Source organism: Vanessa tameamea, chromosome 22, assembly GCF_037043105.1.
Source record: "Vanessa tameamea isolate UH-Manoa-2023 chromosome 22, ilVanTame1 primary haplotype, whole genome shotgun sequence".
Lineage (NCBI taxonomy): Eukaryota > Metazoa > Arthropoda > Insecta > Lepidoptera > Nymphalidae > Vanessa > Vanessa tameamea.
The window spans coordinates 4,246,510-4,269,632 of NC_087330.1; the positions used below are offsets into that span (position 1 = coordinate 4,246,510).

General features: G+C 32.8%; 1 protein-coding gene across 5 annotated transcripts in view; it reads right to left on the minus strand.

Annotated features, from left to right (window-relative positions):
• LOC113391485 (AF4/FMR2 family member lilli) overlaps window positions 1-23,123 on the minus strand; it is a 217,213-nt gene that overhangs the window by 97,499 nt on the left and 96,591 nt on the right. Inside the window, exons 1-2 of one of the 5 annotated variants that reach the window (XM_026627460.2) lie at window positions 13,301-13,522; window positions 9,417-9,643 (exon numbers count right to left, since the gene is read on the minus strand). The exons of the other annotated variants lie outside the window; for them this stretch is intronic. Of the exons in view, the coding sequence (XP_026483245.1) occupies window positions 9,417-9,472 (56 nt within the window). The 5' untranslated portion in view covers window positions 9,473-9,643; window positions 13,301-13,522. Of the gene's footprint in view, window positions 1-9,416; window positions 9,644-13,300; window positions 13,523-23,123 lie in introns of those variants that run through there. 5 annotated transcript variants of the gene reach the window in all.

Here is a 23,123-nt window from a genome sequence, read left to right on the forward strand (position 1 = left end):
TAAATGGTATCTTTTCGACGACGTCACCGACAAAGCAAGCAAACCGGAGAAAATACATCAGCCGACTTATACATCAACGGCCGTATTGAACGGACGGTAATGCGGTTCTTAAGCCATATTCAACGTTGTCAGCGCCGCCTTATACAGCCAGCAAACTAGGGATTTACGAGTCAAGAACGAAGAATTATTTACTATTGCTCCGAAGCACTACACGGGTTTCACTTGTATTCACGTTTCGCTCTAAGTATATATTGTTGTACGGACGTATCATCGCTTGTCCGCTCGACGCTTGTATCTGTTGCGGGTCACAAAAGCGTCGATGAAAACGTCACACGGACTATCAATCGCAATATTTTGTCAGCTATTTCCTATCAGAGGCCACCATTGTGGGACTAACTACAGAGTGATTGATAATACGCCTGACACCGGCGACGATTTCGCTGAATTTATCGCATTGGTAAATAATATTATGGCTATACATTTTTCGATATAAGTTTTGTTTTAATTATATAAACGGATAGAGACCGTTGCGGTAAAGGCGTAATTAATATCAGCATAAATGTATGAGCGTGTAATCAACTTGGAATTTAAAATTATGTACGTTTTATTTCATAATTTAAAATGTTTACAATATTGCTGGGTTTTTTTAATGTTCTTATTGTTGAATTCAGAAACAATAACAATTTAAAAAATCGTTACGTTCTATTTTGAGAACAAGCTTAAAATTGGAAATGCCAATTTTCTTTATGACCTAGAAGGCGAAACAATTCCTTAAAAAACTGTAAATAATTATAGTCTACTACGAGACAGTGTTTACATTGAATTAATTGATAAAATTAGTTCTAAGAATACTTTTAGTAAACATGTCCACTAGGGTGTCCCTTATATGATCAAAAAAAAATTTTTTTTGAATTCCGAAATGCATACTCTCTATTTTTTTTTATAAATGCTAAAACATACACAAATATGAAATTTCAGCTTTTTAACATGATCGCAACCCATGCCGACCAAGCTACAAAGTTTATTAAAAGTCATTTATTTACCTGATAGTTTTGTCCGCTATAAAACTAACATAAATATATATCAAACTATATATAAATACAACAAATGAAGTGAATAAGAATTAAAACAAAATAAGATGAACATTATTCTTTAAAAACATGAAATTATAATAATCAGTCAGGGCTAACTGATCTTAAATGTAGTTTTTTACAGTCTGCATACAAACTTTTATGTTCCTGGACACAGTACAACAAGAATTGTTTTTACTATATTTCAACTGTAATAATTCTGTTAAAATCTTACATTAATTTGATCGCCCTTTCAGCAGAGTCATTTACAACGATCAAACGACTTATTCTAATTTTAGTTTCCAAAAAAGTAGCATTACCATTCCAAGAAGAAAACTGTCGTCGATATGTAGTCGAGAAAGAAATTGTTTGCATTTTTCTGATACAAAATCATCAAGTGTTTTAAAGAAAAAACAATTTAAATAACAAAAATAAATACATCAAATAATGTAAAAAAACGCACAAAAAATTTGCTTATCAAACAATTTTTAGGTCAGTTCTTCCTTGGATGAAACTTAGCGTTTGCCAAAATCTGAGTTTTATCTCTGTTTAAGTTGGGAATCACTTTCATCTGTTATTATCTTCATCATTAAAAAGTGATACAGCGACTGTCTCTTCACATAAATACCTTGAGTGATGGCTAAATTGGCTTTATATAAACTTTATAAATTTGTACATTAATTTTCATACTCTTTAAGCGCCTTTAAGAAGCACACATTTTGGATAGGAGCTTTAGTCGCCTTAGTGCATTCGAGCCAAGGTTTAACAAAACAAATCAAAATTATTCTAATATTTTATTCTTTATTCAAGTAGGCTCATAATAGCACTCTTGAATCGTCGCTGCCACTGCCACTGCTGCCACTGGTTCGGAAAGTAGAGTTTACCAAGAAGAACCGATAAGAAACTGAATAGTTAGTCTTTTCCACCATTTAAATTGTAGAACTTTTGTCAATAAAGTACAATTAAATTAATATATATCCTTCCTGTGAATCAACAAATACTAAGTCAACTCTTCTTTATCATTAATATCTTGTAGGAGTAATGTGTTTTTTTAACGTTAAATTTAAATTACTATTAATAAAATTATAAATATAGGAACGACTACATCCATCTCCAAGAAGGATGTTGAATACATTGCGAATTCGGAAACTAGGTGTTAGAAGTTTACCTTTCCTCCTCGTGTCCATACAATGATGGTCTGGTCACTGCTTTTTTCGAAAGGATGTATAATATTGTAAATATATGTAATATTATTGTAAACATATTATGTCGCAGCTTTAGTAGTTTTAACTTTAATATTTTGCCATCCCAAAAGTCTGTGACTTCGTCAGGTACATTTTTCTGAAAGTCAGTTTTAATTGCTTCTGTCCTGGATTTTTTTATCTTCATAATAATTCTCTGAACCGAGGATTTATTAATTTCTGCTCAGAATAAGCGCTTCTAAAACCGAATGAAGAATATAAACGGAGTCTCTTATGGTTAATGGGCAAAGACCTAAAGCTGCGTCAAGTTCAGGTGTTATGACATTATTTCCACCTCTTTTTGGGTCAGCAATGCCTTCGTCAGAATTTTTGCTTTGTCCCGAAATATAAAGCACTCCCTAATCACAAGATTTGCACTTTACTGACAGTCAGCTTAACTTCGCGAATACCGTACAATAAAACTGCGTGAACTTTTCGATTATATGGTAATTTTGCACCTTTTATTTGATGGCTAGACAATCTGATAAGGAAAATATTGTGTTTATCACTTCGTAATCCTATCGGCATGTTTATAATATATATTGCAATAAACAATGATGCACTAATAATCTTAAAAATAACGTAAAAAATTACAAATAAAATACGTAGTTAGAGGTCGCAGCGGAACTAGTATGGAGAAGTTTAAATCGCAAGTCGGTACGGGTTATCGTTAATAAATAGGGCTGATATTTTTTCCAGACAATATTGGGTTGTTACTAAAGTTTTAAGAAGGTATGCGTAAAAATACATCGAAGTTGAAATTTAAGGGACACCCTAATATCCACCGTCGAACATAAAAACAATGACAAAAATGGTTACAGATAATGGATTCTTTGTCGTTGACATTAACTAGTCGATTACTCACGGACGTATAACGAGAGTGCATTTAAACAAGGTGAGGTGAGGGTAAGGCACTCAACTTGGATTCGGAGATATTTTTAACATGATAAATATTGTATTTTATTATTAACAACAGCTGTGTTCGACGAATAGAATTTCCTATACAGAAAAATAAAATGTGCCAAAATTCAATTGAGGCAGAGATCAATACTTATAATAAATGCAAAGTTTCTTTTAAGAATCTACATTCCAAACCGGTGGATCAATACTGTAAAATGACAATTATGACGACCTTATAAATAAAGTTTTGACATTTACGTTATAGATTAAAAGTAAATAAATACTATAGCGTCGAACTTTCAACACCGCCTACGACTTATCAAAGTTTCAGAGAAAAGATTTAAATACGTATACACAGACGGAAATACGTCACATACTCGTGTGTTGACCGCTTTTATTTTGCAGTTTTTCATTAATACTGGTATTAAAACTTCAAAACGAGGACACAACTGTTCCCTACTGTTATTCACTGCTTCACATTTATCAGTATTTTACACAATGCCTCTTAGTATTCTCATCCAATGAAAACGCATAAAGAATGATGCATATTTTGATTATTCATTAACCGCCATGCAAGTCAAAATAGTAACAACACTTACACGATATACATGATTGTACAGTTAAGACTCATTCTTCAGATTCTAGTCCAAGTAGGCAGGCAGGCTGCTCTCTAATTTTACGATAAACAATTTTATCCGTTCCGTCACATATTGTATATCGATGTAAAACATAGCACATAAGTGCAAACGATTGTAGTAACGGAAAAATTTCAACTCAAATGGATAAATTATGCTTAAACGCTAATTATAAATACAGTTTTGTATAAAAGTAAAGCGAATATTTTGAAATTCATAAAAATATATTGTTATAAAATTGTTATAATACGCAGAGTGACGCGACGTTTATTTAAATAGAACAACATAACTGATCCAAAACATAATAACGTTATCAATACAGTCGAACATTGTTAATGTTACATATTAAAAATAGTACGGACATTTTATATTCTTTATCAATCCCCTCGCGTACTTGTAAAGTCACCCTCTTTAGGTCATCGACCGAAATTCAAGAGACTAGAGGACATTTTAATACGCTCCCTTTGAAATAAATAAAAACACCATAGCGACACAGCCACTCACGTCTGTTCCAGCATTCGAAGAAAGAAACGTTCATATCTCCAATATTAGCATTTAATTCCTATTAGCTAAGCTATTAATATTATTTTATGACTTTTAAATCAGGTTCTCTCAGTCAGTCAAACGCTAATAATTATAAGTGGAAGAGAGACAATAACATTACTGCATCACTAAATTATAACTAGCTATATAATATTTATATTTTTTAACGATTCAACAAAATACGTGAGATTAACAAGAGCGATAAAAAAATAATTTCTACAAATACAATCGAACTCCTGGCAGCTGAGCGGTCGTTGACTTTTTATTTTTCCGAGGACATCAATTTTATCGCTCCGATAATGAACACAATGTCATACGATAACACATAGTGGGCACGCGCAGAATTAGCAATCGCACAATTAACCATCACGTGATATATTTACAAATATCAAATCTAAAAGATATTCTTATAAATATCAGCCAAAGATTAAACGATACATTCGATTAGAGATTACTTCATTTAAACTTGAATACAAAGCGTTTTATGATGATGATTATGATGATAAAGACGAATATATACTTAATACTATTAGACCACAAGTTGACAACGTAGGCGTGGGGAGCACTGCGGGTCAACGTCCGCAGCGAGAAGCCTCCAGTAGCTTTAAACAAATAACATCCATTTGTGGACGTGAAGACGAACTTTTCTGCTTTATGGTAATAAATATATCTAAGAAACGTTACAATTAGAGTCAAGTCGTAAATTATTTACTGTATTACAATTACGGAGCAGAAGTGAGCCAGAAATTATGAGCATAAACAGAGCAACCCGTGGGGTAAATAATAATGCATTTTCTATCATAAAAAGAAGGTAAAGCAGCAAAAATGAGCAATACGCAAACAGTCGGAGCTTTTAAACAACAGCGCCTAACTCCAGACTTTAGACTTCAGCCTTCACGGCTTGTTTAATTATCGTGCCCGTCTACTCGTCTATAACATTCATTTATCAACCGGGTAGCGTTTTAGAAACAACTGTAATTATCTTATTCAATTAACTAAGAGACTGACAATTTGTAGTTCAAACAATCGTAGGTTTGTCATTTTTCTGTACACGGTTTGTGATTTTGTTCGTGTGTGATATTTTCTAACATTTAAAGTAAAAAACAATGTTTACGAAAGTGATACATATTTCATTGTGGTTTTTATTTTCGCGCAAATAATTAAAGCAGTAAATATATATTCAGTGCGAATTAGACTATAATTAAATTTTATTATGCAATCTATCCTGTACTTATTACATTAAACGGCCGACATTTTCCAGTTTTTTGTTCTTCTTTCTTTGAATTATGATCACTGTAAACAATTCTAGCGCCTTCACTGGCTGGTTTTTTTGCTTATATCTCGGCACGATGTCCTCTACGTTAAATAAAGTTTGTTCGACCTTATTGCTATTATGATACAGGTTAAAATTGTACATACGAAAGGTGGCCGGTTTGCCCGGATGCATTAATTCGAGTCGTTTTATAATCAGTTTAGCGTCGTAATTGGTTAAATTGCACATTTTGTTTGGTCATTGCCGTGTATGGGCGGACGCAGAATCTTCCAATAGCTTCTAATTTACATTTAATATTAATATTACATAAATTTAACGCAGTTGTGATTTCGTTATTAAATATTATTCGATATTAAATCGTTTATTTAGTTACTGATATTCGAAGTAGAATAGTTTAACAGTTTGTAATATTTTAAGAACAATTTTTACACATTTTTAAAGTATCTGGCATGTTTCCACTACGTTCTGTTTAAATTATATTTCAATAACGTTTAGATTTTATTATATTACAATTACATTTTCACAATTCTTTTATCACTTTGAAAGAATATTATAAATGACAAGATTACTTATTGAAATACAACAAATCCGTTTCATCAATTAAACTGCTTTTATGACAAACTGTCAACATTTAAATATTTGTAAACAACACCATTATTCCTCTGTCCACGGTTCGCGTTAAACAAACAACAAAAAATACTTTTAAAAGAACAAACCTTTCCTTTTGTTTCGTATACATTTGGGATTTCAGCTATTTTTAAAATATTTTAATTATAATTAACACGTTTATTAAAAAACGTTTAGCATTCAGTAATTGGATGTGACAAAAGTACCAGTTCAAGTCGGAACTTTTCTAACTTTGCCTTAGAATATATATTACTTCTGACTAGTGTATGCTTACGTTTAAGTATTCAGTTATAATGTTATATCAATGAATTTCTAAGATTTTTTTTTAATTTACGAAATTAGAATACGCGCCCTTCAAGGTAAAGTAATATTGACATGCATTACTATGAGTGACACTCGGAGAGAACAGAAGACAGAAGAAAATACATATTATATTTAATGTAAAACATATTGATTTACTGTGGAGCGGCGCGCCTTCGTGAATATAGATCTACTGACACTTCGAATATTAAGTATATTATGACGCTGTAGAAAATATTATTGAAAATGTACCTAATCGCTGTACATATGATATTTCAAGACTAATTTGTATGGATACATTATTTCATTTGACGGGTCAGATGATTGCCAACTTACTGAAATAAAAAAGAGTAATGACCGTAATTACAACCGCTTCTCGAACTTTAGAATCTTGGCTCGTGATGCTGTTAGACCAATCTTATGTTTAACTTACAATATATGTTTTTGATAAAATATGCGTTCGATATATGTTTATAAAAAACAATATTTAAATTATCAACTGTAGCAACACTAGGTGGTGGTTGGCGAACTCGCGCGTTTTCATTGGTCGATTATTGAAAATGACATTAGCTTGTGCGTTGTTTTTTGGCAAATTGTAACTGTTTCGCAGGGGTCAGTAAATGGTACAACACAATGTCCTAATCTTTACATTTTATTTATTGAGGATCTCAAACGCTACAAGACAAAAATTTGCAAGTGCACTTCGCTTATAAGGAGAACACAAAATATTTAAAGGCCTTTAAAAAGAGAAAATAAACTCGACAAAATAAAACAAGTTTGTTTCTTCAATCCGCAAAATTGAAAAATAACTAGTATATAATAAACACAATACAAACAAGGAAACATTAGGAGTTCGACACTATTTAACTAGTATCGAGTAACACAACGGCAAGATGGTTGACTCGAGCTACCGATCCAGCTTATTGGATTACGTTTAAGTCGAGAACACGTAGGAAAAGGAGCACATCGGCACGTACACTTCACTAAATATTACGAAAGCCAAACGATAAGAGGACTTGTTAATAATTATCTCATTTTGTAATTATATCTTAATAACATGATTGAATTCTCTTTTATATTACTTTTCTTTAGGGTTTAATAATTTTTTCGATATATTTTTTTTTTAATGAAAGGAGTTGAAGTGATCGAGTGCATAAAAACTGAATCTTAACCACGAGATCAAATCCGGATAAGCACCATTATGTTTTCGTGTACTTGTCTCATGTTCAACAGTAAAAAAAGCATATATTTCAATACTTATTGCGAGGCGAGGTTTTTGTCCTGCGGTAGGACATTACCGGATTTTTTTTTTAAATAACGGACTCCCGGTAAAGGAATACCGAGTTGGAATGTATTTACCTAGGTATATATATTATGATTCTGGTCCGGTAAAGAGAAATATGTTTAATATATTATATTTCTATGATCTGTAAAATGTGTATATCCAAATAAAGATTTTTTGATTTGATTTGATTTGATTAATATCATTCCTCTTTATCTCCGATCCAAATCTTAAATAATTTTAAAGAGTTGTTTACTTAGTTATATATCTTATATGTTTCAATGGAAATTTTTTACGAACTAAAGTAACAAAAATGCTGTCAGTCTTTTTCTGTGACATGCGAAAGAACAGCTAAAACCACTGTTTTAAATCACAAAATCAAAAGCATCAAGCCATTTACGTCCCATTTAGAAATGTATAAGGTCTAATATCGCTTGCTAATAACTTTCACAAGTCCACGATGTTGACGAAGCGAACGGCGTCATGCATTATTCCGGCTAAATCATTAATAGCTGTTAGGTAAATTATTATGTAAACCCACATTGTTCAGCGTTTAACACCAGATTTATATTTTCATTATAACTTTGATAAAAGGATTTTCAATTATATATATACAAAATATAAAACCTCATTTATATGATTAATTGCTCGCTTGCACCGGGTCATGCAGAGATGTTCCAAACCAGATAAACATAAAAGTTTTTGAGATTTTATCTAATGTTATGAAATGTCTTTAAATTATAATAAACAAAAGGGTCGAATAGGTCGCAATATAAATGGTTTTCTCTTAGCGTTTTTGTGGGTTGTAGCATTTCCGCAAAATACGGTCCGATTATGATAGGTGTTCTTTTTTATAAAGTCTACGTAAAGTTTGAACCATTTTAGCATAAAGCCGTAACTAATGAAGATCTATGATTCAAACTCGACACGTCAATCGCAAAAATAATTAAACCCGCCTTTTGCAGTTACCGCAGTCGCATAAAAAAGGATATACAATATCGGATTTTGACGGTAACAAAAAATAACAAAAACTACAATACAAAACACTCTAAAGATAAAAAGATACGCGAGTCATTGAGAAAAAACTGACGAATTTAAAATATAACTTTCTGTGATGGTCTTAAGGGGCCTTATGGGGCCATGGTGTAATTAATTTTCTTATTTTATTACACGATTACGACGCTCTAAGGCGAGTTCTGCGTTTATGTGCCATAAAATATAAACATACCGCGGTTATTGTTTTGCTATCTCTACTTTGTTCCGTTGAGATATAAGTACTTTATTTGAAATCAAATACATTTTCTAAAAAATTAATTTAATTTTAAGACAAACACAATTTCACAGCTATTAATGCAAAATGACTAGTGTAGCTCGCGGTTTCACCTTTCTGGGAGAAGTTAGGTCCTTTTCTATACCCTGGCAAAGCGTATACAAAATTCAATAATTGGTTTCGCAGTTAAGATGTGAAAACGTAACAAAGAAAAAACTTACTTTAGCATTTTAGACATAAAAAAGACATATTGTAGGTATAAAAAATATCCTTACCCGACGCCTCCGTTCAAGGCGGTGACCACTCCGGGTCTCTCATAGCACATATGCATACCAGCAATCCCTTTAACCTTATTACCACTGAACGAAATCTTGAAGAAGTCTTAGAACACTATATAATATAATTTGCACTCAATATTTCACTATTAGTTTTAATCTACACCACGTACGAACATTTTCTTCGGGACCGTTCGTCAAACGAAACAATCCGAATTAGTTGATTACTGTGAAACAAATTTTCCATTATACACGGTGCTCTAAATCGATGTAAACCAATCGGTTAATATTCATGTCATGCTTCGCTTTATCGCTGGAAACGAATTAAAATCATATTGATTTCGTATAAACATTTTCCTTCTCAAAAAAAAAATGTCCTCTTACATCCCCTTAAAGTTGCTAAAACTTCGGAATTAGGCCGAAATTAATTAACAATTTGGATCTAAAGTAATTCAAATTAAATCATAAAAGTTAGAAGGAAATACTTGTTTTAAATTCAACGTTTTCCTTCTTTGGTATTTACTTCGCAAACGGGTATTTGATTTACAAGGAAATTAAAAGTTGGAGCTGGCAAAATGTAAGTGAAATATTCAAATTATTATATATATACAGGGTTATTGGTAATTCGACGTATTCCCGTTAGGAGGTGATAGGGGTGACTATTTGCGATAATTTTAACCCCCATATGCACGATGCAAAAGTGAACCATTTTTGAGTTATCACGTTTTTTATATTTTTTCAAAATAAGTTACAATTGTAACTTCAAAAGTTTATTAAAAAAAAAGTTTCGATTAAAATCTACTTTTTTCTTCTGATTTATAAAAATGATTAAACACTGTATAAGCAACTCTTCTTTCAGCATCCTCTTCGTAAATAACGTGCACAGGATTAAAATGATAAGACAGGATTAAAATGATAATACAAAACATCTTAATTGTAACTTAGCTACTGAACCGTTTATGTAACTAAATTTAATTTTAAATTTGTATTAAGTAAGTAAGTAAGTTAAGTAAATAAGTAAGTTTTTTTACATTGGTTATATTTTTAAATCAATTTTGTGGGAATTCCTTTAGTACGAATTCGGTCATGTTCGAATACGAATTTCCACCAGCGTTCTTTCTGATCATTTTATTTGGGTTACTTTGAAATAAATTCCTAGTTTTTATACATTTTCGGAAAGCTAATTAAACGATTACGTTTTTAAAATAATCTGCAGGACAAGTTACATAATGTTTTTTTTTTGTTTTTCAGGCATATTTGAGGGAAAAAAATAAAAAATATATTGAAATAATATCGTTTTCCGTCTCGCATTTTTAAATTTGGACCGATAATTATTGTTTAAATATTGAAAAATATCCAGTGTTTAATCGTTTTTATAAATCAGAAGAAAAAAGTAGATTTTAATCGAAACTTTTTTTTTTTTTAATAATTTTTTGAAGTTGCAATTTTGACTAAATCTAAAAAACGTGATAACTCAAAAATGGTTCACTTTTGCATATGGGGGTTTAAATTATCGCAAATAGTCACCCCTATCACCTCCTAACGGGAATACGTCGAATTACCAATAACCCTGTATATAAAGTATGCAATAATATATTAATAATATACCACATTGCGCTGTTTAGCCATCGATTTATAGAATTAAAGGGGGCGGGGTAAACTATGACAGGATTTGTTTCATCTACATGATGTAATTCGACTACTATGCAAATATTCAAAATCGAGATTATGGCATTTTTCTTTTATATCATATTTAGGCAGACTGGAAAACGGGCTTGATGATAAGTAGTTTTCACTGCCTAAAGATGTTGGCGCCGTAAAAGATTTTAACAAATCCTTCGGAACTGAGATGTTTTGACGCTTGTGCCTGTACACTTACTCACTAACTCTTTATACCGGAACACACCAATACTAATTATTGCTGTTTGGCGGTAGAAAATATGATGAGTTTCCGTTACCTACCCAGTCGGGATTGCACAAAGCCCAGTCACCTGAACCACTACCATAGATAACAATAGATTTGGTAAGATTTAAAAAAAATATATGTCACTTAGGCATATTTTGGTAAAAGCTTTGATCTCATTAAAAGTGTATAACATTTTATATAGCAAGTCTCAAATGACGTGTTACAAAATAATTAATCTAACTTAGAAGGTTATTTCGGATAATACATATCTATTACACGAATAGCTGAATATAAATGCCTAGCGTCGTATACGTTCGGAAACGCAAGTAATCTTAATTTAGGGAACGATAGTTTGAATTTTCCTATTGGTCAATGATGAATAGCTTCGTTCTCGATAAAAACTTTTTGCTTTATTTAACGAATACGCGGTGAATAGAATGTGGTGTTTTTCATAAGGGTCAGGAGGAGCCATTACGCGGGTACTTTCGCACGTGATTGATAGGTGCCTGTTGAAATACATTGTTATATCTAGAATTATTGATGAAGTTAAATTAAAACAAAATGAACGAATCATAATTGATGTTTACGATGGTGAAAATCGACTGTTAAACGGTATTAAGCGCTGATACGGGTGAAAACATCGTAATTAAATATGTCAGTCAAGGTTTTCTCGATTCTCGGTGTATACGAGGAAACTTCTATTAGAGCCAAATCTTGCCCGCTCTACATTTCAAATACATTAACCCACTTTAGACCGAGGTCGAAGTGATTGCCTTGTCACTAGATTTGACGATACCATCTTATTCTAGTTACGATTGTTATAGCATTGTCAGCATTAACATCACCGATAAGTATTTAGCTTATACTGTACCGGACAAGGAACCCTAATAATTTACTTTAACGAGATACGTAGACAACACTTCTTAGAAATATAAACGAGATAGAAAGATTACCTGACAAAGGACATCGGACGGATAGATCTACTGTTTAGTTGATTTTAATGGGACATTTAAATTAGACAGTTTTTTTTTTTATCAAAATTAATTTGCATTACAATTAGCTCTAAGTCTTGTTAGCTAATAACATTCATGATTCGGATCATTTTTATTTTCAATTAATTTCCGAGGCTAATCTGTACAAAGTTTATCCTGACTGACTTTAAATGCACAGGTAAAAAGCTGAAATTTGTAACTTAAGTTTATTTTACAGAGTGTGCATCTGTTAAAAGATGATTTTCAACCTTAAAGGGGAAAATAGAAACAGTTTCTATGAAATTCACCCGTACGTCGTCGTCGACACGGGCAGCTAGTATTAACTAAAGTGACAAAGTTATATTGAGTCATTATTTCGTTTAGACCATTATCGTGACCTTTAAATAAATTATATAATCTTGATACAGAGGTCTTTGTGTCACAAAAACAATTCCTTGAATTTTTCTTTACTTGTTTTTCGTAAGAGACTTTGTTTAATATTGATAACTTTTAATCAATCAAATAACAACACGAAACGTTCATTTCTGCATTTCCTAATAAATAATGGATTATAGTATACACTAAACATTCGTATTATGACATAACAAAGAAATCCCAAATAACAAACAATGCAATGCGCATTGTCATTACAAATCGTAACATTTATTTAGAAAGGTATGATGAATTAAAAGACGTGAGATACATTTGACACAAAATGAATGACTAAAAAATCTAAAAATGTATCAGCAGAACGTCTTTCCATATGAAATTTCTTTGTTTCACCCGACATTCTTATTTGTTTCTCAATATGATTTAATTAGATGTTTTCAAAAACGTTTAACCTAATCCTCTAAACGTATTATCAAAAATGATTGATTCGATTATGTACACTAAAATAATTAACGAAACAAGCGAACAGTTCATCGTAAAAAATCCTAGTTCCAGCGATCAAGCGCGTCATGCATGAGTCAACATCATGGACACCGCATCCATCCGCATGTTCTTACAAAAAACTCCACAGAGCACTATTCCATACAACAATCCAACACTGCAATCCAAGTGTTCCGAGTCACAGATTTCACTGTGACGGCGAGTCGCGCGCGTTGACAACACGCGCGCATTCCGAGTCACGTCACGTTCGTTCGCGTCCGTGCGAATACCCGCCAAAAGTGGTGATCTTTCAGTTGAATGGACGAAAGCACCGCAGACGTCCAAACGGCATGCGACGTAGTGCGCGACTGCCGCTTGAGGCGGGGCGGGTGCGACGTACACCGCTCGCAGGTTATCGTGAGTCGACTACACAGATAATGATGTCAAAAGTGGATCGGACTAATGCTCTCTATTATGTTGTAAACGTTCCAAATAATCCGATGTTGCAGCGTGAACCTTTCTTACGTATTCGAGTTGATCGTTCTTTGTTAATGACAAGGCGATAATTTTATAATAATAATCAAAATTACCATAATTGCTTTGAAGTCGTTCATTAAAATGTATCGAATACTATTTAATAAAGTGTTATCTCTAAATTTCTAAAATAGCATGTCTTTAAGTACTTTTTTTTATTTCAAATGCATAATATATACCAACGTAAGTCGAAACGTTTGAGAATTGTATCAACAAAGACGGAGGTATCGCTCCTTGAAATGAGCCGGGCGCCGCTTTTAGTAACCGACCGTAAATTTCATGTCCTATACCCATTTATGACAAACAAAAATTAACCTTAATACAAAATCACACGATTTCGAATTCGATCAAACCTTTGTGTACTCATTCTTAGTTAAATTGAAAATTGTTGATATTGCGGACGACGCGAATTTCGAATGTGTACCTTATCGTAAACGTTATGAAGTCGCTAAAAGATCGCTCGCTTTATGGCGAATGACTCCTTTTGAAGTCTTGAATATTGTAAGAAACATGTACCTTTTGGAAATGGACTTTATCATCCCGAAGTAAGCTACCTTTTCCTTTATTTAAAGACGGACAAGCAAGACGGTGTGTGGCTCTAAATTTTGGTCGGATTAAGAAGCGTTCTTCGTTTGATGAATGTATTGGTTCGTCGAGGTTTTTGCGGTGAGTTCCGCGAAACAGCTGTGACGTAGTGAACGGAAAAGTATGTTTTTTCCGCTTATTGAATTACACCATAAACATCATTAGACTTTCAAGTGTCCGACAATGTCAATGTTTCGTACAACGACCATTATCATAATTACAGTCCTATCACCCAGACATCATAGCATTTAATTCATCAACACTCTGAGCGTAACGGTTTATGTTTATTACTCTAAATTGTGTACGAAACACGGTACTAAAATAAACTCTGACATCAATTAGCATATGCGCACTGTTCGGTAAACTGTCGCAGTAAATTGCTCGTAAAGATTTCTTAAAAGCATTACAAACTTATAAATCTAGGAATAAGTTTTCGTTAAGATCGCTATGAAATAATTAATAGGTAATGCGTTTTAAATGCAAATTAGCTAAATTGTCATTGTTACATACTCTTGGTCTTGACCTTATTAGGAGAATCAATCAAAAATTTCGACGCAGTATAAGTCCTTGCAGAAGAATCTCTTTATTGGCTATTAAGTGAATTCCATATAGATAACTAATACGCGGTGACCCAAATTTCATGACAAGTGGAGCGGTTGCGTCGGCCCAAGCGGAAATAGGCGGATGATCCCGGGGGAGAGGCAGGGGGAAATTTAGGACCAACGGGGGAACGAAGCTGAGCATACTTTGTAGCTTTATTTTCTTAGCAATTATTTATCAATAATATATATTATGTAATTACACAAAAAACATTTACATTTACGAAGATAAATAGCGAATACTAATTTCGAAATCATTTAAAACTATAGAAGACATAATATATGAAAAAATAACTTATATATCAACTAATAGTAAAATAAAAAAAAAAAATACCAAAATACAGGACTACAAAATCATTCGGAGAGTTGACACTAGATGGTTAAAATTAAATTTAAAACTGAAAACGCATTCAGTACATTAAAACAGATCCCTTGTAATTTCGACGACCTCTGTTCAACTAGATCTTTGTTAAGGGTAGCCTTTTATTCGCTCTTGCCCTTCTACTAAGCAGGTGCAGGTAATATTTCGGCATCATAAGGAAATTTCTCACGGGATTCAAAGTAATAGAATTTTGTTCCACAACTTTAATTAATATACCATCATTGTTACAAATGATATATTTCTGTTCGATTTGCCTGCGTGTTTAAACAGTTCACCAATTGCACTTAAACATTTATGTATAAATTATAAATTGATTATGGCCAATTGTTCAATAAACATAATTGAAGATGTATAAGAAACTATTAAAATGATTAGAAGTAAAACGGTCGAAGTAGAAACACGATGAGACTAAGTAACACAAGAGCGCTATAATTAATTATTTTCGGTTCAGCGAAGTAATCCCGCTTCCCGGCAACAATCTGGCCAGGCTCACGGAATCCACGGCCTTAAATATGCACGTAAACAGCTCAATGTGGGAATCGGCACTTCAAGAACAGGATTGAAGATAATGCTTGAACAGCAGCAACAGCTTATATACAACGTGAACATACTTTAACAAAGATGGCAGTATTGATATATATTTCAATATCATAATATTGAAAGAAATCACATCTATGAAATGATCTCAAGATTATATGAAAGCAGAAAAATGACAAATGAGATCTTCGAATGTGAATCTTAATCATTTTAGTGAGACATCTTATCTTTATATTTCTGTTCCTCAGCACCCTTTTCTTTTGTACGTTCCACTTTTTATTTCACTTTCTGATGTTCACTGGCAGCAAATGCAGCAGCTTTAATTCCGCTTTTAATACGAAACTTTTCATTTTCAAGAATTCAGCTTAGAAACACTTGACCGTAAAAAATACTACGTCTATTGAAAAAGTAACATTTTAATACCAATAATAAAGAGGAATTAAAGATTAATAAATTAAAGAGGACTTAACAAAACGATCGATAAGTATTAATTAAATAGCATCGTCGTTATCATCGAGCTGAAAACAATGGATATATTTCAAAACGAGAGACTCCGGACTATTGAAGGATTCAATTAAATAAACAAACTAGTTTATAAGTTGGAGGACAAAGAACACATAGAATACCTTTTATTTCGAGTGTAAAAATATCGTTAGGAAGTGGTAAAAAAAACATATAATCCTTATGTGACATGATGTGAAGAAACAACCTGTAAATATCTAGAGGGTTGCGACCTCCTCTACCTTTGAAGAGTACGTTAAGAGCTTATTCTAACTAACAAAAAATACATTAGTTCTTTTTTATTATGCAATCATTTTAGATAATCTCTATTAATATCATAATAAATATTTATCTCTCCAAGAGATTGGCTACATAACTATTTTCCGTTAGCAACATTTAAAAAACGTGATTAATGGTCAAACATTTCGTTGAGAAGTGTACTGTTATGATTTGATAAGACAAGAAAATTACTTGACACCAATTATGATGGTTGTTTTTCAAGACGTCATCCAGCTATCGAGTATCATGTCAATAAATATCCAAAACACAAATACATTTAACTTTTATCTATATTTGTGAACGAATACATTTTTACAAACTAGTGTGCTCGCGTCTGCCAATAAGAGATTTTATTGAAATAAATGATTTGTAAGCAACTTTTCCAATATTCAACTTCACTGGTAGGGTTTTTTTTTATACGTAAAACTTATACAGTCCATATTCGGTCAAGCACCGTCGAGTTTTCGTGTACACCACAAATTATTTTTTTATTATTTATTCCGTGAAGTGCATATGACTGAAGAAATTCTGTCACACCAAAACCATATTGGAGCTGCGTTGAAATAAGATCCGGAGAATAGGAGAGTTTTCACTTCAGTGTGACGTTTACGGGTAGCTATTTTAGTGTTGTTTGCAAGCACTTCAAAGAAGTCATCGAGGATTAGTTACTCCAGCGCCAAAGTTCAATTATTTCGTTGCTGTTTCGTTTCGAAAGGTGAATGGATCAGTGTAATTACTGGCATATAACGTTATAATAACTTATCTATATTTTCTTATTAAGAGAATTCGGTTTAATTGCTTATTGCACATTTCAAACGCATCTCGGTGTGGTAGTACTCTATTATTTTTGCTAGAAAATCAAAATCGCGCGGCACTCGGATATTTTTTTTTTTTACTTCTGACAGAAAAAAATACGTACGATAAATGAAATTACATATAATCAGTAAATATTCTGTAGATATTAGCAACTAAAAATGACAGAATAACAATAGATTTTAACTGCAGTCTAAAAAAATACACAAAAACGAAGCGCATTTTCATTGCGCGGCGTGTGCATTTGCGTGTGACGTATCACGAATAGGCACAAAAAAGCTGATTGAAACGATCATGGTCCTTATACATTTAGACATAACGGCGATAGTACCACAAAACAAAAGTCCTATGTGGACTACCGTACGACAAACAAAGACATCTGAAACAGGGCTGTGTTTATTGAGAACGGGAAAAATAGAGCTGAGTACGATTGAGTATAGAAAATGACAGTTCCGTATATATTTTGTTATATACCTAGACTAAAATTAATACATTATGTAGGCATTCAGTAGTTCGCTGGTCTGCGTTAGTTAAGGATTTGTAAATTATTTAATTATCTACACAACTATTATGATTCATATGATTTTATAGTATAACGTATCAGAGTCAAAGTTCGGAGTCGAAATTACATTGTACTGTCTGAAATTACATTGTAATTGTGAAGTTACAATAGCAATAACAATTTTACTTTTCACGAGTGATAACTTCGAATCGAATTCATCACCAAATTTTCAAATGCGTAATTTGTCTGTATAAAATTCGTAATACAAATTCAAAAAATGTAATATCCGTGTTTTGTTCTGAACTATTTGTCTATGAATTTCTTTTACACTACATAACGAGAAATTCGTTGTTGTTGTTTTATCCAACATCGGTACATTTAGTTGTTATTTATTATTATTATACAGCAACGTCCTCTACGTTAAAAACATTTGCGTACTACAAAGCGTTTATAGCATGGAGGAAGGGAATCCTAAATCTCCACCCCGCGCAGTCAGACGGAAAAATACGTCGTCGTTCGGATACGATTGTTTCTCTATTCGGAACGCGAAATGCAAAGTATGAAATAATTATGGCGGAGAGACCGCGACACGTACCTCCCAATCTCTCCCTATCGTCCCCCTAGACGGTGCAGCGACGAAATATGGCCTCAAATGTGGCAAAAAGGGACTTGTTGCTTTATCACTGTCATATTTTCGCGCAGTGAAAGGTTTATTTAATAAATGATGTTAACATTTTTGCGCACTTACTTTTTTTTTACGTTATGGTAATGTCGTTTTGAAAAAAGAACTGGGCTCGAATACTGAATTTTTGAGGAGTCTGTTTTTAAGAAAAAATAAACATATGAATTTCTGTATTATATTTTTACGTGAAAATATGCTTTTAGAAACGACAAGCGAAACGACGTTTTGTCATATATGTATAAATGTAAAGTTCCAATTCAAATATGGTTCCAGCAAGTATTGTATAGCGCCACATTGATATTGCAATAGAGGCAGCATATCATATGGTTCACGTTATAACCAGACACATTTAATTGGTCATAAAACACAGATGCCCTGAAAAATGGCGGAAAAATTGTGTCGTCGAGGGCTTGATTTATTATCATTATTTACTCAATAACTTTTAACTCTTGAGTTTTTCAGTAATAATTCATGACTATCATTTCATGGGATGTTATATTCACACAATTTCAAATTATAAAGCTGTGTAGTCTTAGCAGTGGGACTTTGTGCAAGCCCGTCTGGTTAGGTACCACCCACTCATCAGATATTCTACCGCCAACAAACAATACGTTAGTATAGATGTGTTCTGGTTTGAAGGTTATGTGAGTCAGTGCAGTTATAAGCACGATGGGCATAAAATCTTAGTTTCCAAGCTTGGTGGCGCATTGGGTTTCTTATGTCTATGCAGTGAGAATCGCTTACCATCAGGTGGGCCATTTGCCCGTCATACTTATTATCAATATAAAGTTAAATCAAAGTCATAAAATTAAAAATAAAACTGTATAATTAAATGTTATTACTCAAAAAGTGATAGAAAGTAGCTAACTTAATCAACCAAATCAACACGTCGATAAATATCCTGACAAAAGCCCTTAACCCTCAAATGTCCAACTGCTGAGCTAATATCACCACACCTCAAAAGGAAACGTTGCTGCAGTCCTGTTTGGTGGAGGCACATGCCAGATATACATATGTCAGTTTCCTTCTCCTCCAATTCAGCAAGAAATGAGTTAAGAACTCTACATATATATTTTAATGAATAGAATATTTTCTTTATATACAAAATCTCTTTCAGTATGAACTTCATATTTGACAGTGAATCATACATTTCACAAATGTGAAAAACATCTTTGTTAAAAATAGACATAAATACAATTTTGAAACCATCTTTGCAAATGGAAGTGAGACACTCTTATAAACTCACGTCATAAAAGACGTTTTAGCTAATGTTGCCATACTTATAATTAAAACGTTATCAATCAAAGAAATATTTATGTATTTCACAAAAAAAAACTCGATAAATAAATAACAATTTTTAAATCTTAATTGGAATGAAAACAATTTTTTTACCGTAAAACATATATTACGAAGGAACTTTTCGAAGCGTAGTACGTAAAATCCTCAGTTAATTTTTATCCTTAACAAATCCTTATAAAACACGAGAAGCGGTAAAATATTACACGTTCGCTAGTATTTGAACATTTTCAACGGGCAATATTTTATCTCGCAGTCAGAAAAGCAGCTTGTCTCAAGACGGTTCCGTTTCCATACATAATAAACTACATGCATTTTCAGTATATGGGTCAACTACAGGTTGGTTGAAGGTAGATCGCGAATATATTAGAGTTCGCCGTGCCGTGTTTACAATTTACGAGAATAATAGGCGGCTGTTGAACGTTCCAGCGACAACTTGAGAAAGATTTTTTGATTAGCTCCTCATTAGTACGAAAGTCAATACATACAAGGAAGTGACTGACTATCATGATGCTGAAGTACAGAGTTACTTGAAATTTGAAGGTTATATAAATTATTAGGGGGGGGGGGGGGGCGTTGCACCCTTTCAATCTTCAACTTTATCCAAACCACCCGAGTTTAAAGTGGCGCTTTTCAGAAAACCGAGCTAAATAAACATGGTATCTTTTTGGGATTAGGCGATCAAGTCACTTTATTAGCGTATTTTAGTTTATAGATACAAAATAAAATTAAAAAATCACGTGAGTTCAAACTAACATTGAGATTGATCGTGTGATGTTGATGCAATAGGTTTTTTTATACGAACAAAGAGCTCGTCCGGCTACCAAAGATAGCCAAGCCACCTGGTGACGCCGTCAGAAATTAACCCTTCCCTACATCGCCAATGCACCACCACATGAAATCTAAGACATTATATCCCTTGTACCTGTAGTTACACTGTCTCACTCACCTTTCAATCCTTAACACAAAACTAGTATTGCTATTTGGCGGTACAATATGTGATGAGTTCGTGGTAACTAACCACCTAGCCCCACCACCAAGTGTAAGTGTAATTTTGAAGAAAACTAGACACATTTAGTTTAATGTATTTCCAATTGTTCATTTATTTTATTTTTCTATAAAAGCGTAACACCGATAATTGCTTAAGTTTCAGTTCCACTCAAAATACAACGTATGGTCACGTCATTCGTGCCGAACGAAATCACTTGCTCAGGTCAGAAGGAAATGAAGACAACTGCGAAACGTCAACGATAGAAATTACTGACGAACGTGAAGCTGCCAATAGCAATTGAAAAATGTAGGCGGACATTGAAAATTGAAATGGAATCCAATTATGCATATGTTGAGCCATTCATACAACGAAACTCTTTGAATTCGAAGTAAAAAATTTAAAACTCGCTTACGGTACTACGCTATATTGAGCCTTCTATACTTAAATCAGACATCAGAGTTGGCTTTATACATTTCACAATCGAGATCATCGATATTCGAATCGCTTCTTACATAATATATTGGTTTATTTGAAATTGTCTTTCTTTATCGGTAAATATTTAAATATACTTTGTTCTATTTAAATAGACGTTTTATTTATTTAATGAAAAGTAAAGTATATTTGGAAATCATGCAACAAAGACAATAAATGATTTTACTGTGCACTGCACATTTTAGAACTGTAGTCAAATAAGAATTAATAAAAGTTAAGTGGCACATACTAATTATAATCAATAAGATCTTTTTATTAAAAAATCATACTGTATAAAGTTTTGGCTAATTTGTATTTTTATCATATTAAATGTTGATAGCGTTTATATTCTACTGCAGTGAAAATTGACTACGTAGGTAATATCAATTTATCTAGAACACAAACAGCCACGGCCAGACAACCTCTCGAGACCTTCACCTACAAATTTTAAAAACTTTTTTGGCATATATTAACGAAGTACGATCAATCATTTCGGACCTTGTAAGCGTTTACTTCTGGCCAATCTGTAATAACTTGTCGATATTCATGCATTAAAAGCTGAATCTGGTCAGATATTAACATAGTAGACGTAGGTACGTACGTACATACGTCATTTAGAATTAATAAAACTTAATACCGTACTTTAATTATTTTTCATATTCGTCCTTATCAGGTAAAAATAAACACACAAAGAGATAAAATCCGATTCGTAGTTAATTAGCGACGGACGGACGATCAAAGGCTCGGCGAGTATGTTTCGAGTTTAACAAGCTATCAATGCCAAGGTCCACACAACTCGTTGACGTAACGCGATTATATAATGTTTTTGTTGACAGTCATCGTCAGACATCCGACGGCGTGAATACAGCTGCTAATGCAAATCTGCTTTCACATGTTTACGTAAACATTTTTATTACTGAATAAATAATAACATGCTGTATAAACGCATTCACTAGCCGCGACTTAATTCGAAGCGAATAAAGTTTGAAATGCGATAACAAAGACTTTACATTAACGTGCTTAAAGAGCATTAGAACTAGCATTTCAGCAAAGATTAGGACCGAGCTAAAATATCGAAATCAAAGTCCCGACGATAAATTACGAACAGAAAGAACAATGATAAATATGCTGGAGCCTGTTATAAAAGAATAAATACAATAGCGTCATGATTGGCCACAAGTTTCATAATAAATTATTATCACGAGTGGATGCTTCATTGTTTGCCCGTACCGATGATAATATTATTAATAATTTCACGAGCGGAATAAATATAAAATAGGTCGGTTAATTCGAAGCGTGATGCATACTTGATGCATGCGAGCTAATATTTACGCAACACAACAAAGAGACACGCATGGTATCATGAAATGCCACATTTATGAAAAGAATTCATAATTTTGTGAAACTATAAAAGACTTTCATTATTTTAAATATAAAAGTAAAATTATTCAAATAAACGGAAGAATAAACAGAGCGGTTTGAGACGAAATAATCATACGGGGAATTATTTTTTTATTACGATTACTATTTTAAGCAAAACATCGTATTAAAATTAATGAAATATTAGAATGACGGAGATTTAGTGCCATAGGCTTCGATTATTACCAGTTAAAAAAAAAGAACCACGAACAATAAATCTTCTACCTAAAAATAATATATGAATTATTTACTAATGAAGCAATAGATTACTCGTAGTCACTACTCGTGGCTACCAGCTTTCTATACAAAGTCGATTACCTTGACAGCGTGACACGTGCAAACTATTGATAATAACTACGAACTCACACC